The 17,217-nt window shown below is 60.1% G+C and overlaps 2 protein-coding genes across 4 annotated transcripts in view; one reads left to right on the forward strand and one right to left on the reverse strand.

The window, feature by feature from the left end:
- Positions 1-200: 200 nt before the first annotated feature.
- LOC101833975 (cartilage oligomeric matrix protein) lies at positions 201-7,656 on the forward strand. Its single transcript, XM_005086136.4, has 19 exons — positions 201-340; positions 552-637; positions 908-959; positions 1,308-1,477; positions 2,244-2,381; positions 2,564-2,638; positions 2,719-2,877; positions 2,957-3,061; positions 3,144-3,251; positions 3,767-3,926; positions 4,466-4,584; positions 4,729-4,781; positions 4,866-5,047; positions 5,189-5,367; positions 5,458-5,506; positions 5,833-6,029; positions 6,885-7,057; positions 7,283-7,422; positions 7,497-7,656. Exons 1-19 carry the CDS (start codon positions 265-267, stop codon positions 7,541-7,543), a joined length of 2,268 nt encoding a protein of 755 aa, XP_005086193.1. The 5' UTR covers positions 201-264; the 3' UTR covers positions 7,544-7,656.
- Positions 7,657-7,880: 224 nt separating this feature from the next.
- Crtc1 (CREB regulated transcription coactivator 1) overlaps positions 7,881-17,217 on the reverse strand; it is a 51,947-nt gene continuing 42,610 nt past the window's right edge. For 2 of the 3 annotated variants that reach the window (XM_040742064.1, XM_005086135.4), the window contains 4 exons: positions 15,906-16,007; positions 13,369-13,455; positions 12,808-12,988; positions 7,881-11,966 (listed from right to left, as the gene is read on the reverse strand). In XM_040742064.1, coding sequence (XP_040597998.1) covers positions 11,755-11,966; positions 12,808-12,988; positions 13,369-13,455; positions 15,906-16,007 — 582 coding nt within the window. In that variant the 3' untranslated portion in view covers positions 7,881-11,754. The remainder of the gene's footprint in view (positions 11,967-12,807; positions 12,989-13,368; positions 13,456-15,905; positions 16,008-17,217) is intronic. The other variant, XM_040742063.1, reaches the window with a different exon arrangement.

Here is a 17,217-nt window from a genome sequence, read left to right on the forward strand (position 1 = left end):
AAGATGTCTTGCATACGGCAGTGCGAGCGGGGAGCCCCACTTGACTTCCCGAGGCTCATCCCTCTCTCTCCTCAGACCCCACCATGGTCTGATCAGCCGCAGGTCATCCCGCGGGGCCGTGGGGCGCGGCCCTGAATGCAGAGCCCGGTCTGTTTACCTTGTGGCGGGCTCTGGGCAGGGCCTCGGGGGCTGTCCCGGGCCGGGCGCGGGAATAAATATGGCTCGAGCTGGGGCGCAGACAGCAGCAGCAGCAGCTCTGCCGCGATGGGCCCCACCGCCTGTGTTCTAGTGCTCGCCCTGGCTGCCATGCGCGCGACGGGACAGGGCCAGATTCCTCTGGGTAAAGCCGCTTAGTGGGGGACAAGGCTGGACAGGAGGCCCCTAGGTTTCCTCCAGGCTCGAGATTCTGCCTCCTCGGAGTTCGCTCTCCAGAGACGTACCCGGCTGAGAGATTAGGCGGCGGGTGGAGCTGGGGCAGCGGGGTGGATTTGGAGGCCCCGGAGGGGTGATGGGATGGTTGAGTCGCCCATCCGTGGCCCCTGCGGACGCAGGTGGAGACCTGGCCCCACAGATGCTGCGGGAACTTCAGGAGACCAACGCGGCGCTGCAGGACGTGCGGGAGCTGTTGCGACAGCAGGTAAGGGAGAGGGAGACTGTGGGGACAGAACAGGGACGGCGGGCGGAGAGCAGACAGGTGACAGAAAGGGCAGAGAGGGAGGCGGTGGGGGACCGAGAGACGGCGCGGGACAGAGCGCGGGGGCCGGACACGGGTCACAGCCGGGGAGACGGGGACCCGGCGAAAGGAGATAGAAAGGGGTGGTTAGGGGCCCCGGGCTTCCCAGGGAAGGGGGCGGGGGAGGAGGAGGGGAACCACAGGGAAGCGTCCCGTTGACCTCCTGCCGGACAGGTCAAGGAGATCACGTTCTTGAAGAATACGGTGATGGAGTGTGACGCGTGCGGTGAGCACAGCGGGGACCCCAGGGTCGGAGGGGGTAGGGAAACAGCGCAAAGGGCCGGGGAAGGAGGCTGGCGGGGGCAGCAGTGAACGGGGACGGAGCGGACTGGACGCCGGAGAGAAAGCCTGAGACAGGCGCCCAGAACCGGGACAGCGACGAGCCAGAGGACCGCGCAGCGGCAGAGCGCACGCGCGAGTATGCCGCGCCCAACAGAGGGGCGTGGTCAGGAACAGCTCCACCCTGGGCGGGGCAAGCTAGTCTTCTTGTGGGCACGGCCGTAAGGCTCCTCCCCTGGGTGTGGTTCTGGAGGCTCCTCCCTCTGAGCGTGGCCTAATTATCCGGCCTCCAAAGGGATGCAGCCCGCGCGCACTCCCGGCCTGAGCGTGCGGCCAGTTCCGCTCTGCGCACCCGGCTCCTGCTTCCCCGGCGTGGTCTGCACGGAGACGGCGAACGGCGCGCGCTGCGGCCCCTGCCCTCCCGGCTACACCGGCAACGGCTCGCACTGCACCGACGTTAATGAGGTGCGCGGGCTCCCCACACCCCCGCCGTCCTGACGCTACCCGGTCCGACTCCACCACAAACCCCCTCCTTCCCCACGACCCCCTTGTCCACCGAGGGTGCCCTCCTACCCCTAACCCCGGGCGCAAATTCAGAAGACCTCCCGTCTGCCGGGGGAGCCCCACTCAGGCCAACTCCACCACTGTCCCAGACACATGCCCTGACCACGCCTTCTGCTCCTACTGACGCCCACCCCGACGACCCCTTGAACGCTGGGGGTGGCTCTCCCCAACCGCCCTCCTCACCACTGGGGCTTCCTGGCCCCGACCACTCGTCTGCTTTGGAGAGTCGCCCTCCTCGAGCACCTGGCGATCTCCGCCGTGCCTGCACGTCCCGTCGGCCACTTCCTCGCTCGGCTGGGGATGCCCGTCCCCCAAGTTCATTTCCTCACTCCTAAAGGGTCACAGCCCCATGTCCATCCAGGCAAAGTCGTCTGCGACCCTCGGGGTCTCCAAGAGCTGGTTGACGGCCCTGGCTGCGAACCATTCGGGTCTGGTGGCTCACGCCTTTAACCCCGGCTCCCAGGAGGCAGAGGCAGGCCGATCTCTTTGAGTTCGAGGCCAGCCTGGTCTACATGGTGTGCTCCAGGGCAGCCAGGGCTATGCAGTGAGACCGTGTTTCCAATCAAACAGCAGCAGAAACAAACCATATCCCAATCCGGGAAGCTCCGAGGTGCGGCTCTCGCGATCCAGCCAGGGGCCCAAAATCTTATGTGCTCCTCTCTCACAGTGCAACGCTCACCCCTGCTTCCCGCGTGTGCGGTGCGTCAACACCAGCCCCGGCTTTCGCTGCGAAGCCTGTCCACCTGGGTACAGCGGCCCCACCCATGAGGGCGTGGGGCTAGCCTTCGCTAAGGCCAACAAACAGGTAAGGGAAACAGAAACCCGACGTTTATGACAGGAGGGAATGGAAGGCATTTTGTGCAGAAAACTCGAGCCGCGTCCTCGTTCCAGCGAGGGAGAAACTGAGGTCGGGGTGGAGACACAGGTTGCAAAGAGGCGTGGCCTGGGTGAAACGCGCGTTGTCTGCCCGTGATCTCCGTCCCCCAGGTTTGCACGGATATTAACGAGTGTGAGACCGGGCAGCACAATTGCGTCCCAAACTCCGTGTGCGTCAACACCCGGGTAAGGAAGGCGGGGCTGCGGAGAGTGGCGCGGCCGCGGCGCGGGTGGGTGCCGGGCTGACGGGCCGCGCCTGCGCACAGGGCTCCTTTCAGTGCGGCCCCTGCCAGCCGGGCTTCGTGGGTGACCAGGCATCAGGCTGCCGGCGGCGTGGGCAGCGTTTCTGCCCCGACGGGTCACCCAGCCCGTGCCATGAGAAAGCGGACTGCATCCTGGAGCGCGACGGCTCGCGGTCGTGCGTGGTGAGTGCGGCTCGCGGGCGGTGGAGGCGGGGGTCCCGCTCGGGCGTTCGTGGGCTTTGACACCGGCTGCCCTGCGCAGTGTGCCGTCGGCTGGGCCGGCAACGGGCTCCTATGCGGCCGCGACACGGACCTGGACGGTTTCCCGGACGAGAAGCTGCGATGCTCAGAGCGCCAGTGCCGAAAGGTGGGCGTGACCCGGAGGGCGCGGTCGGGAGGGCGTGGTGGGGCCAGATAGACACGCCCCTCACCCGCGTACCCGCTCCCAGGATAACTGCGTGACGGTGCCCAACTCGGGGCAGGAGGATGTGGACCGCGACGGCATCGGAGACGCGTGCGACCCGGACGCGGACGGGGATGGGATCCCCAACGAGCAGGCAAGGCTGTGGGAGGGTCCGTGGGTGGGGCTTGGAGGCGGCTCCGCCCCAAGGTCTAGTTGGCTGTCCAGCTTCCGGCGAAGGTGAGGGACCTCATGGAGATCCGCAGGTCTAGGAAGTTTTTGTGTGGCTTTTTTGTTGTTGTTTGTTTTGTTTTCTGAGACTGGGGTTTCTCTATGGCTTTGGAGCCCATCTTGGAACTAGCTCTTGTGGACCAGGCTGATTTCGAACTCACTGAGATCCACTTGCTTCTGCCTCCCCAGTGCTGGGATTAAAGGCGTGCACCCCCCCACGCGTGGTTTTTTTTCTTCTTCATTTGTGTGTGTGTGTGTTTTCCCGTGTGTGTGGATCAAAAGGGTACTTGCAGGAATTGGTTCTCTCCTTACACTGTAGGCTCCGGGGAAATTGAACTAAAGCTGTCAGCTTTAGTTCCTATCCCTCGGGCAGCCAATTGGGAAGCAATCTCTGTCCCTCCCCATCCTGGCCTGGCTTCACTCGTCCTGTTTTCTATCTAGGACAACTGCCCATTGGTTCGAAACCCAGACCAGCGCAACTCGGACAGCGATAAGTGGGGAGATGCCTGTGACAACTGCCGGTCCCAGAAGAATGATGACCAGAAAGACACAGACCGGGATGGCCAGGGCGATGCCTGCGATGACGACATTGATGGCGACCGTGAGCATGGCTGGGGAGTGGAGGGTGGGACCCATCTCCCAGAGGGCGTGCCTGAAGGCTCAGAATGGCGAATGCTGAGGGGAACATGGAGCCAGGGCTGGGGGACAGGAGGGCTGAGGGCTGGAAGGCCTCCCTGTGTATCCAGTTAGTATCCTGGGATGACTTGAACCTGATGCGCAGGCCTTGAGACAGGGTCTTACCATGTAGCCCAGGCTGTCCTAGAACTCAGTATATAGATCAGGCTGGCCTTGAGTTCTGGGAGATGTGCCTGCCTCTGCCTCTAGCAAACAGCCTTCTTATTACATCTTAATCCATCTGTTGTGTGTACATGCGTGTGTGTGCATGAGTGCACACACTGGAGGTCAGAGGGCAACCTGCATTGCGGGAGTAGGTTCTCTCTCACTGTATAGGTCCCAGGGATGAAGTTCAGGCCAGCCCTTTCGCCGCCTGTGTGTCCCAAGACTCCGTCTGTGTTGTCTGATGCCATCGTAGCCTGGCCCTTTCTTGTGATTCCCCCTTATTTCCCTGACATATCTCAGGGATAAGAAATGTAGCTGACAACTGTCCCAAGGTGCCGAACTCTGACCAGAGCGACAGGGATGGTGATGGTGTTGGGGATGCCTGTGACAACTGCCCCCAGAAAGACAACCCAGACCAGGTGGGCCACTTCCTATGTGAGCCTTAGGTTGGGGGGCAACCTGGAAGTGGGGATTGTTGAGGGGGGAGGACCTGGCTGTGGACTCTGGGGTGGGGACAGCTTCTGAGTCCTCAGCCCTGACTGTGACCACTGACCCCATTCCAGAGGGATGTGGATCACGACTTTGTGGGTGATGCCTGTGACAGCGACCAAGACCAGTAAGGAGCCCTGAGACGGTGGCGGCTGAGTGGTGCATGGCAGCCCCTCCTCCCGGGGTCCCACCGCCCACCTCTTCACTCTAGGGATGGTGACGGACACCAGGACTCCCGGGACAACTGCCCCACAGTGCCCAACAGTGCCCAGCAGGACTCGGACCATGATAGCAAGGGCGATGCTTGTGACGATGATGACGACAATGATGGAGTCCCTGACAACCTAGACAACTGCCGCCTGGTACCCAACTTGGGCCAGGAGGACAATGACAGTAAGGGCGGTGACGGCACGGTTATTAGCTGGTGTGTGGGTCTGGCCAGCAGCAGGTGTGGGCGTGGCTCGCAGCTGGCATAGGCTGTTGGGAGGGGCCGGAGCTGAGCGCACAGTATCAGCGTGTCCCACCTCCGTTCAGGGGATGGCGTGGGTGACGCGTGTCAGGATGACTTCGACGCTGACAAGGTCGTAGACAAGATCGACGTGTGCCCTGAGAACGCGGAGGTTACCCTCACCGACTTCAGGGCCTTCCAGACAGTGGTCCTGGACCCCGAGGGTGATGCGCAGATCGATCCCAACTGGGTGGTGCTCAACCAGGTGCGGCCAGGCCTGAGGCGGCGGTTTAAGGAGCCCAGCTGCCCCTCAGCACCGGCCTGAGACCCTGCCTTGTTCTTCCAACCTCCCCAGGGAATGGAGATCGTGCAGACCATGAACAGCGACCCTGGCCTAGCTGTGGGTGAGGAGGGGCTAGGCGAGGAGGGGCTATGGGGCGTGGCCACAGAGCAGGACCTGTCAGGCTTGTCTCTGGAAGGCTGGAGGAGAGGGGAGACAGAGATGAGGACAAATGGCAGGTTGCTGGAGTGGCCCTAGGCGTGGTAATGGAGGGGTAGAGGTCGGCTGGTCTGGGACCTGGGAAGGGGGGCCGGGGTGTGAGTGGGGCTTTGCAAAGGAGGTAGCCCTTGACAGCCGGTGGGATTCGGACATGCTTTAGGGGGCAGCCGCCATTTGGGGAGTGGGCTGGGAGCCAGCAGGGTTTGGGAGCCCCACTCCTCTCTCCTACAGGTTACACGGCCTTCAATGGCGTAGACTTTGAGGGCACATTCCATGTGAACACTGTCACTGATGATGACTACGCTGGTTTCATCTTCGGCTACCAAGACAGCTCGAGTTTCTACGTGGTCATGTGGAAACAGATGGAGCAGACCTATTGGCAAGCCAACCCCTTCCGGGCGGTGGCTGAGCCGGGAATCCAACTCAAGGTGCTGGCTGGGCTGTGCCCTCTGGTCCCTGTGCCCTACCCACACTACGCTCCGCCGGCCTCACCCCCAAAGCCTTCACAGCCTTCCAGACTGTCTCAGAGCCCACAAAGTTGTCACCACCCTTGATTCTGCCTCCCCCACCCCCAGCCACAGCCCAAATCTTCTCACAAGCACATAAATGCCCTACAGGATTGGGGAGAAGCCCCCTGGGTTGACGGGAACAGGAACATGGGGGCACCAGCATGAGGACTGTAGTTTGGACTCCCAGAGCCCTCATGAATGCTGGGTCTGCATGGTGGCTCACCTGTGATTCCAGCCTTGAAAGGTAGAGACAGGAGCCCCAGAGCAAGCTGCCTAGTGAGCCTAGCCACACCGGGGAGCTCCAGGCTTCATCGTAGACCCTGCCTTATAGGACAAGGTGGCAAACTATTGAGGATGACCCCAACAGCAGCTTCCATTCCTCATTTCCACGTGTGTACACCCACATACACGCAGAAACATGCACAGAGTAAAAAAATTAAAGACAGGCCCTGCCTCAAAAAAAAAAAAAAGTACTCCCTTAGGACCACCTCACGTGCCTTTCGGCTCCCAAACCTGTCAGAGCCCTAAATTTCCCTGGCCACCACATCTTCTCCTGCGGACACCTGCAACAGGTCCACAGGTTCTCAGATCCCGGCTTATCCCAGCAGACCTGGTAGATCCTCTAAGCTCTTGGGCTTCCCACATGTCCAGACTCCAGTCTCCTTACTACCTGCCCACTTGGGAGCCTTCTGTGTACCCACCACCCATAACCCCCATCTGCCCTAACTGGATGGGGCTCTGATGCTCTTCCTCCCCTCCCTCGGCCTGTGACAGGCTGTCAAGTCCTCTACAGGTCCTGGGGAACAGCTCCGGAATGCACTGTGGCACACGGGAGACACGGCGTCCCAGGTGCGGCTGCTTTGGAAGGACCCTCGAAACGTGGGCTGGAAAGATAAGACGTCCTACCGCTGGTTCCTGCAGCACCGGCCTCAAGTTGGCTACATCAGGTGCAGACTGCCTTGGGATGCCCTGCTTTGTCGCAGCTCTAGGAGAAATGGGCCATTTACAGTAGTACAGTGTGGGACTCTGGGCAGGCGGTCCTGACACACATTCTCACAGAGGGAAACTGAGGCAGGCTCCCGTCCCTGCCGTGACACCAGAGCTCTTGAGTGTGAACCAGCGAGGGAGAGAGGTAGAGGATGGGAATCTCACTTGACTGGTCCCACTCACAGGGTACGGTTCTATGAGGGTCCCGAGCTAGTGGCTGACAGCAACGTGCTGCTGGACACAGCCATGCGTGGTGGCCGCCTGGGTGTCTTCTGCTTCTCCCAAGAGAACATCATCTGGGCTAACCTGCGCTACCGCTGCAATGGTGAGCTAGGGGCCGGTGGGCCGTACCCAGAAGGCTCCAGAATGCGTTCTCACCTGTTGCCTCTCAATCTGCAGACACAATTCCCGAGGATTACGAGAGTCACCGGCTGCGGAGGGCCTAGGGACCGCAAGTGAGGTACCACTGGCCGACGGTCTGTGGTAGCCTGAGCTACAGGTGTCTGCGGGCCTGGCATCGTCCGGAGGGGAAAGGCTAATAAAGTATGAATGTGGGGGACTGACCGGCCCTGGTCTCTACTGTAGGGACTGTCCTCTGGTCACTCAGACAGCCAGGCGCATGCAACTCACTACAAAAGCTGACGCCCCTGGAGTACCCCAGGGTATGGTTAGATGGGTACCCCAAGTCTGAGGGACCCCAGCTGCTGAGTGAGTCAGTGGAGGTGTGCAAGGGTCACAGGAGAACAGGGGATCCAGGATGGGGGGAAAGGAGGGAGAGGCCCAGACGAAAACATTGGGTTTTTATTACATTTCATTACAAAGGGCGCAAAAGTACAAAGAAGCGTCTGCGCCAGAAGGTGGGGCGGGCGGCCGTGCATGCCCTGAGCAACCTGACCCCCAACTGTGGTGTCTGTGAGCAGTCCACAGACGTCCACAGCAGTGGAGTGCGCATGCGGGGGTCAGCAGCCTGGGCATCAGGAGGGGGCGTGGGACCAGCCGTTTGCATATATCAGAGGGGCTGCCAGCCTGTCATTCTGCTTCCTACTAAGGGGTGAGATGCTACCTGAGGACCAAAGCTGGCCTCTGGATTTAAGGCCACAGCTCTGTCCTCCAGTCCTCTATGTGATCAGAACCTGTTTGGCCAGCTGGGGTGGATTAGGCTGGAGATGGGGTAAGTCCCTACTCCATGTGCTGGGTCTCCAGCCCCGAGGAAGGCTGAGCACAGAACGTGCAGCTGGCAGTGTCACCGGCCCCGCCACTGTCCCCATCCTGCCCAGGGTTGGGCCCCTGAGCCCAGCAAGATTGAGATAGTCATGGAAGGGAAACTGAGGTTCAGGGGACCCCTTGCCCTTGGGAGTGCTCCAGCACCCAGGCCTGAGAGGGCACAGGCTCCTCCATCTTCTGCCCTGGCTGGGAGACGTGGCCATGACGAATGGGGTGGTGAGCAATTGTACCACAATGAGGGCCATGCCTGAGACAGGAATGATCATGGTTCCCAAGTCACTCACTAGGAGATCCCTGAAGGAAGTGGGGACCCCAGGAGTCAAGGAGAAGGGGGTATAAAAGGGCCAGCACCACCGCACAAGGCAGGCCTTGGGGTCTGTGAAAGACCATATGTTCCTCCAGTCGAGAACACACAGTGTAGACTCTGCACCACGGTGCCCTCACCTGGACACCTCCTGAGGGACAACAGCTGGGCCCAGGCTCAGCTACAGTACTGACTGACGCCGTGCCTATGCACATGGCTTCATCATGACCCTGATCTACCAGCAGCCCTGCCGCTGCAGCCCTGCCCCTGCAGCCCTGCCCCTGATCCAGCAGCCCCCCCACCTGCAGCCCTGCTGGGCACGGAGATCTCAGGGACATAGAAAATGCAGGCAGTGAACTGGCTCGCTGTGACAGTGGCCAGCATTGGCACACGGCGGCCACTCCCATACCTTTTGCCTGTTCTTGTGTGCCAGGGCTGTGACGCTGACACCAGGCAAGTGTGACAGCTGCCAGCCAGCCTTGCATGTGTGGAATGTGGGTCTCGCCAGGGGACTCCCTGTGTAAGGAGGTTAGGCTAAATATGCAATAATCTTTAGAGCCCTCCCTGGCACAGAACGGTCACCGGACAGTGTCGCAGAGAAGGAACAGGACAGGGCCTGTGGTTGGGGGACAAGCCACTTAGGACACAGTCTGGCTGGGTCCAGTTGCATCCCCAGTCTGGAGGCCTCTGGGTGGATAACCACTGCCCCAGGGGCTTAAAGGGGCATGGACCAGGCAGCTGCATGGCTGAGGCTCTGCTGAAGACGGTGGCACATGGGTGACATTAGGGGAGAAAGGCCAGGCGTCCAAAGCTGTCCCGAGAAAGCGTGGGTGTGGCGAGGGTCTATGCACATGTTGCAGGGACTCCGGGGTGCTTGTTTCCAGCACAGCTCATGGGTCACAGTAAGTGCATGCTACCACCTGGGAGTCCCCACAGCCATGACTGTCATCTTGGGATGTCCTGGCAATACTAGGCAGGTGACTGGCATCCAGAAAACAAAGGTCATCCCCCAGGAGTCCCCGACACTGGGCCTCTAGGTCCGGGGTGGGGGAGACTGAGCCCTTCCTGGGCATGCAGGCACCTAATCCCAGGCCCTGGCTGCGCTACGAGGACTGCCTAGGATGCTGGGCAGGGGCCCCATCACCTCAGCATGGAACTTGACAATGAACAGAGTCCTTTAATCACAGACACATGCACTCCTGGCTGTAGGGCACTGAAAACCAGGCCACAAGCCTAGGAGGGTCATGGGGCCATGCCCCCTAAGCCTGGCTCACGGGGTACTTGGAAGGCCAGCAACTGGTTGCTGGAAGCAGGGGTCTGGCCTGACAACTGCATCAGGCTCTCTGCTCTGCTAAGGCCATTTGCTCAGGCTTCTGTAACTCAGAATCAGTCTCCAAGCACGTGTGCTCTGTTTTGGCTTTTTCAGACAGGGTCTCACACAGTTCAGGCAGGCCTTGATTCCCCTGCCTCTACCTCTCCAGTGCTGGAGTGCGAGAGATGTGCACCCATGCATGTTTCCTATAGATGCCGATGGCCCTTCTATTCTCTAAGCCTGCACCACGTGAAAGGCCTGAGACCTGCACAGGTGAACTGGACAGACCAAGGCTATCCCCAAGTGCAGGGGCACAGGGAGGCATGGTGACAGAGGGGCAGCAACGTTCTCATGCAGGCAGCCACATAGTGGCTTGGGGAAGGTCACACACAGTTCCTGTGCCCCCAAGGCCCCAGAACGGGCAGCGGGCAACATCACTGAGAAACAATCAAATAAAAGGTGCAGCCTTGGCAGACAGGCATGTAACAGCGGCAAGCTATAACTTAGGGTGGTGGGATAACTTACAGGCTAAACGTTGCCCACAAAAGAAGTGAGGCCCATGGCCCCCATCACATGGAGTCCAGGTTCACAGCCCCCATGACAGGGAATCTCAGCATAGAGACCTGGTCACCAGCCACCTGCTGAGGTCTGGCTGGTACCCTGGGGATGCTCAGAGGGAGTAGGTTCTCGGAGGCCCCGAATGGAAGCCAAGGCCCGGTCCTATAGTCTGCTCTGCAGTTCTTAACAAACGCACTCAGTCAGGGCCTCACGTCCAGCCCCCTCCTTGCCCACCCAGATCTTCAGAGCTGAGACTAAATGCAGGTGAGTGGAGTCTGGGGTACAGTCAGGCAGCCTGGCTTACAGGCGCTTCAGGCTACAGTTCCAGTTAGCTTTTAAAAAAGGTCAAGGTGGGACTAGGGCTAACACATGCTTCCAGGCCAGAGAGGCTCAGGGTTCGGCCACCAAACGCTAATACAAACCCACAGAGTTGCTGTGGCCTGAGCCCACAGCCTAAGCAGCAGTAGGGACGGCCTGAAGGGTGGAAACGGGCAGGTGGCCGTGACCCCAATCTGCCCTGTACTGCGCACTGGGCGCTGCCTGGCAGGGGGCAAAGGTGCTTGAGAGGGGCTGAGGGGGCACTGGCTGCTTCCATGGACCCTGTCCACACCACATTCAGCCACAGGTCTATTGTTCCGCTCCGAGAGCGCTCAGGAATATAGAAGGCAGCCATCCAAATAGTGTTTATTCTGTCGGGTCTGGCCCTCTGCTCTGCCGTCTTCACCCTGGGCACGGTGGGCATGCGTGACCTGACCAGGGCTGGGGATGACGGTAGGAGGGGCAGGGATGAAGGAAGGCAGTGACAGCTGAGAACAGTCGGACGGACGGACGGACGGCGCACCTCAGCCTCCGGGGCGCTCCCAGCTCACGCCCCAGCCCCCCTCGTGCACTCTGGGAGTGAGGGACACTTTGGGTGTCTTGGAAGTGGACCACTGACGAGGGCTCTCACATCCCCAGTGAGGGCCAGGGAGAGAGCGTGGGGACAGTCCATGGGAGCCCGGCACTCACGGCCTCTGCGGCCAGCCTGGCTCCAGGTGGACAGATGGGCAGACAAACAGCCAGCCTGGTACACAGGGGCCTGCGCCAGGCATCACGGGAGGCGGACAACCGGGGCAGCGGCTGGCAGGGGGCGCTGGGCAGCACTGCAAGCTCAGAGCCACAAGCTTGGCCGTTGGCAGAGGAGGACAGAACATCGCCATTCCCAGGTTTGGAGCGGCGCCGTTAGGAACTGACCAGCGGCGGGCCGTGGTCGTGGCCACTCACAGGCGGTCCATTCGGAAGGTGTCCTCGGTGGCTGGGTCAGCTAGGACCATGTCAGGGTCATTCAACATGTGAAGCCCGTCCAGGGTCAGAGGGTCGATCTTCAGTTCATCCAGTGGGAACTGATGGTCCGAGTCAAAGCTAACGTCACTGACCCCTGCCAGGGAGCTGCTCAGTTCTTTAGAGAGGCTGGGGGGGGACTCTCCTGTCACTGTGGGGTGGGGAACAAATGATAATGCTCAGCCTTGGCTCCAGGGAACCGGATGTCAGGTTACACCTCCCACCAGTGTGAGGAGCGGGGGGGGGGGGGGCGTTCACACCAGGGCTAGCTCTGCAGGGGGCATCAGAGTACCTAGGGCCTTGTCAGGGCGGACACTGTGTGCACAGAGCATGGGCTGTCTCAGCCCTGAGTACAGGTGGAGACCAGATACCTAGAAAGCCACACGCTTGGTGGCAGACGGCAGTGTGACCTGCAGACACACACTCCTGACTCAGGGTCTGAGGTGCACACGTGGGTCATGGCTCCACGGTCACTCCCTGCCTGGCTGGTTCCCAGGCCTGGAGAGGAGAGTCACGGAGCCCACCCCACAAGCCACAGGGGTCCTGAGGATGAAGCCTCTACCCTGGGTGTGCCACAGTGCCCACAGGAGGGTGACTGTCCGCAATAGACCAAATCAAACAGAAAGCAACCCCTTCTTCAGAGAGTAGACGGAAAGGGAGACAGTGAGGAAGGCTCAGGGCTGCACCCTGGACATGGGGGTGGGGCTCTGTCAGCAAGTGATAGAGAGTAATGGGTTCAAATGTGACCAGCCTGGTCCTAACAGAAGGCTGTGGACACCCACCCTGTGGGTGATAACTCTCCCTGGCTGAAGACGGGGACACGAATCCACGTATGTGAGGAGACAGTTGGGTGGATGACTAGAGGCGGGGCGGAGCCCTCACCATGCTTGCAGTGGGATGCGGGGACCCAGCCTCACCCGTCACCTCTCTGGCAGGGTGGTCCGTGAGGACACTCTTCATGCCCCCGGGCTCCAGCCCCGAGTAACCCTCACCCGTGAGGATGATGTTGGGGATTCCTCCGTGGCCTGTGTAGCTGAGCTGCTGCGGGTCCTGCAGGCCTCCATGGCTCCCGCTCAGGCCCATCATGGCAGCCTGGGAGTAGTTCAGAGTGGAGCCTGGGCTGTACAGGCTGCTGGAGCTGATGGCGTTCTCCATCATGTTGAACTGCTCCAGCTATGAAGGGACCAAGAGAGGCCGTGAGGACGAGGGACAGGGACAGTTCCTCCCGCCCATGGCCCTGCTGGTGAGGTGACGGGTGGATGACAGGTGGGCAAATGAGACTCAAGGCTACCACCAAATGCTCCCAGGCTTCTCCCTCCAGCAGAGCCCACCGTGCCCCTGCACGGTGCTGGGAGCCCGCCCTCCTCTCCTGTGCCCTCAAAGTCCACTCTGCACGCTGCACACGGGGCAAGGAGGGTGTGGTCGTCCCCCTTGCCAGGGTCTTTGCTTCCACAACCCGACAGCAGGCCAGTGGTGAAGCCAAGGACGCCACACAGGCTCCCATGAGGCCTGGTCCTGTTGTGTGCGGCCCATAGGCCTGGGCACCCGCTCACCTGGCGGGACAGCGCATTGGCCTGCCTGGCTGTCATCTGCTGCTCATAGAATGCGTCCCCAAACACGCTGCCCAGGGTGGATGTGTGCTGCGGACAGAAAAGAGGCCTGCTGTGGTTGCAGCCTGAGACCCATGGGTGGGGTGATAAAGTCTGTGATCTCCACAGCCCAGCTGGGTGGGCTGAGACCCTGGGGCCTCGCAGAAGGTGGAGATCACTGGCAGTAATCTTGGGGTTCTTAGGGGGACATGCCCCAATGTTGGTTAATTGCTCCCTCCAATAACCACTCCCAGGGCCCCTGGAGCTTTCCAAAGCACTGCCCTACCCTGTCCCCAGAGCCTGGGATAGGAAACATCACTTCCTTCACAGGGGAGGAGGCAGGGACTGCAGGGAGGTGTTGGCTAACCCTGAAGCTGAGGACAAGCAGTGTGCACATGTTGTTTGGGATGTAGTATGCTCTTGGGGTGACATGGAGACTGCATAGGACATACTCTAGACGGCACAGCACACAGACAGGGACAAGTCACTGCCTACGGCTGCCTGCCTGGGAGACCCTGGGCTCTGTGGGGCACATGCCAAGGCTAGCTGGGCTTTCAGGGACAGCCAGGACAGAGGGAGCTCCCGTAGGCTACCCTGAGGACATGGCCTGGAGCGGGCTGGGACATGGACAGAAGGGCTTGGATGGCCATAAACGTGCTAAGTCACACCCAAAGCACCTAGTAGCCCAGCTAGAGTTACAGCTATCACAGGCCTGACAGGCCACCGAAGACGGGGACCCCTTTTCTGTGTGACAGAGTGGCTCAAAGAAGCCACCAGACCCCAGACACTCCTGAATGTGGTGTGCAGTGCAGATGCCCAGTGAGACTCTAGAAGACATGTCCACAGCCACAGCTTAGTGTGAGCCTCACCCAGGCAGACAGACCTCTCTCATGTCAGACCTTAGTGTGAGCCTCACCCAGGCAGAGACAGACCTCTCTCATGTCAGACCTTAGTGTGAGCCTCACCCAGGCAGAGACAGACCTCTCTCATGTCAGACCTCGATGCTCAAGAGCCACACCCTCACTTGCAGCTCAAGGTTTCATCCAAGGAGGGACAGGGACACTTTGGGGTGCTGGGGATGCTTCTGAGATGGTCTATTCTTTCCCAAAGCCTTGTGAAGCTGCCCTTGAAGAAAGCAATTCAGGGTGCTCAGGGGTGTGGCTTGAAGTCTAGCAGAGGACCAGGCCTGGTTGGACAGACATGGTCAGAGAGAATGAGAGGGCACACGGCCAAGGCCCCGTGGACACGTCTACGGAAGCCCAATAGGAGCCAGACGAGGTCTTGCCCAGGCACCTCTGCAGCCTCCTACTGGAGTCAGATACCACGAGTCCTGTCCTTACCAGCAAGAGACACTCCTTTCCATATCAGCAAATGACAGACACCAGACACACAAGCTGAATGAGACAGGGTGAGCGCCTGCCTGGACTAGGACAACCTACTTCCTTTTGGGACAAAGAACATCCCATAATTTTTTTTTCAGAGAAGTGTGCCCTGTGGACTCCTCCTCCATCTTGGCTGCCTCTCTGTGTCCCTGGAGCTCCAGAGTGGACTGAGAGGTCTCGACACCAGATGGGCAGTGATGAAGCAGATGAATGGCCACTGTCGTCATCTTTGATCCCCAGAAGCAAGGTTGCCCAGCGCTCCTGCCTGGCGCTCCTTCCAACTCTAGCCCGGAAGTTATTGTCCCTGTTCTGGGGTTGACTTTAGCGTCTGGGGCTTTACAAAGGTCAATAAAAGTCTCTCTGCCTAGTGACATTTTAGGGTGGGGTGGCCCCAGGATGGTGAGCCCCTAACAGGAGTTCTGCACAGAATGTGGGCCTGATGAGACTCAGCCACACCTCGACTCCTGAGTTAAGTACGGAACAGCAGGGCAGGGAGCCAGGGGCCAGACCTGGGCCTGGCAAGGACGTCTGGGATCTGGTGCTCACGCAGATGCACTGGGGAGGCTGATGCAAGGGGATTCAGAGTTTGAGGCCACTTAGGCTACATGGTGAATGAGGGGCTAGCCTGGGTTACATAAGACCCTGTCTCAAAGGTGCAACCCAAATAAAACAAAGCCTACACCAGCCAAGTGTGGTTCCCTACAGTCTGCTGTGTTGACAGTTGGATGCCAGGGTGGAGGCAGAGGCAGAGCAGACTGGCCGGTCACCTCAACTGTGCCCCACTAGGCTACCCTTCGACCTTCACAGGCCTTGGCGCTTCAGGCTCCCGGGACCTGTGAGCCACACTATGGGGCTGTTCTGTTACCCCACGAACCCTTAACTATGTGATGGGTAGCTTTGGGGCTATGGCTATCAATCATGTAACTAACTTCCATGCCCCGTCCTGTGTCCTGCCCCCTTGCACAGGTGGCCTGTTTGGTGGTGCACAGTCCTGTGCTGATGGGGGGACAGACGGTATGGAGTGGGTGACGCACAGGAGAGCACTGGGCACTGGGGGAAGACGGGGGTGGGGGTGGGGGGAGGGCGCGAGCGAGAAGTGCCGGGCAGGGGAGGCCTTACTTGTGGGGAGCTTCCAGGGGAGAAGCCTTGGTTGGAGACTGGAGACGTGGGAGACTGGTTGGCCGGTGAGCCTGCGCTCGTGCGGTACTGCAGAGCCTGTGCCTGTGGTGACAGATGGAGCAGGGTTGCTGACTTCTGCACTGGCCCAGCAAACCCCGGCCAATGCCTGCACCCTCAACAGTGGATGCCACGCAGGTGTCAGCCTTGAGCTCGGAGGTGGAGGACCTGACTGATGTAGCTTCCTGAGGGTGCATGGGGGGCAGCAGAGCCCTACTGGGGGCCCAGAGCAGAGACTCCTGTCTGATGCAAAGCCCTGGGCCTGTTCAGAGCCAACAGCGTTGGGCACAGCACACTCTGGGCACACTTGCACACCCACCTGACATGTTTGCACATCTGTAATGCACACACTCCTATGAGTATGCCACACAAACACGCACACAAATGCCACTCACTCCAACACCCCCACTCATGAACACACACAAACACCCACAAACACACTTGCACACACTACCTACATCCACACTCCCACACAAACATTCCACCCACAAAGACAGCTGCATACACCATAGCATGCACCTCTTACATGGACATATCCATGTGTGCACATCCATGGACACAGCCATCTTCACATACACCCACATGTCTCATCATGCACTGACACAATGCCTGCACACCTAGACACATGCACACACACATTACACACCTGCTGCATGCACCCTGCAGGTGTGCTGGAATTCACACGCAGGCCCTGCACACTGGGCGGGCACAGCAGCTTGGCAGGCCAGGGAGGACTGTGGCCTCCCTGCCTTAGCCACCTGCCTTAGCAGTGTGCACACTGGGGACACAGAGACTGTGGCGGGCACATGGCACACAGGGACCAGCCTGCCTAGGTCACACCCTCTGCCACCTGAGGAGTGGCTACCTCCTTGCCTGCTCAAGGCATTACCGGGCCCAGCATCCTCAGGGGCAGGTGATGCAGGGCAGGGCTGAACTCGGACCACCCTGCAGCCTGGAGGCTGTATATATCCAGTTTTCCTGGTCTCCCACTCTTGATGAGACTCAGCCTTCCAAGAGGATTCAGTGGCCTAGTGAGGCTGGGTGAAGTCAAGCCCGGATTTGGTACGGGAGGATGCGGAAGGAGGGACCAGCAAGGTCACACTGTGAGGCCAGCTTGGTCTCAGAGCTGGCAAGGGACGATGACTATGGAGAATCCGCATGAGTGGCAAGGCCGCCCAGTCCACTGTCCATGGAGGCCAGCAGTCCCTGGGATGGGCCAGGCTCTCTGGTTCTCTTTGTATAGCTGGAGAACAGT

This window comes from Mesocricetus auratus, unplaced genomic scaffold (assembly GCF_017639785.1).
Source record: "Mesocricetus auratus isolate SY011 unplaced genomic scaffold, BCM_Maur_2.0 Super-Scaffold_6731, whole genome shotgun sequence".
In the NCBI taxonomy this organism is placed as follows: Eukaryota; Metazoa; Chordata; class Mammalia; order Rodentia; family Cricetidae; genus Mesocricetus; species Mesocricetus auratus.

What these genes read in the sequence shown, in the direction of transcription:
- LOC101833975 (XM_005086136.4), top strand. Translation starts at nt 265, where the DNA reads ATGGGCCCCACCGCCTGTGTTCTAGTGCTCGCCCTGGCTGCCATGCGC. An exon ending in GATGGAGTGTGACGCGTGCG is followed by an intron (nt 960 to 1,307) that starts GTGAGCACAGCG and finishes CGGCCTCCAAAG; the next exon opens with GGATGCAGCCCGCGCGCACT. An exon ending in CCGTGTGCGTCAACACCCGG is followed by an intron (nt 2,639 to 2,718) that starts GTAAGGAAGGCG and finishes GCCTGCGCACAG; the next exon opens with GGCTCCTTTCAGTGCGGCCC.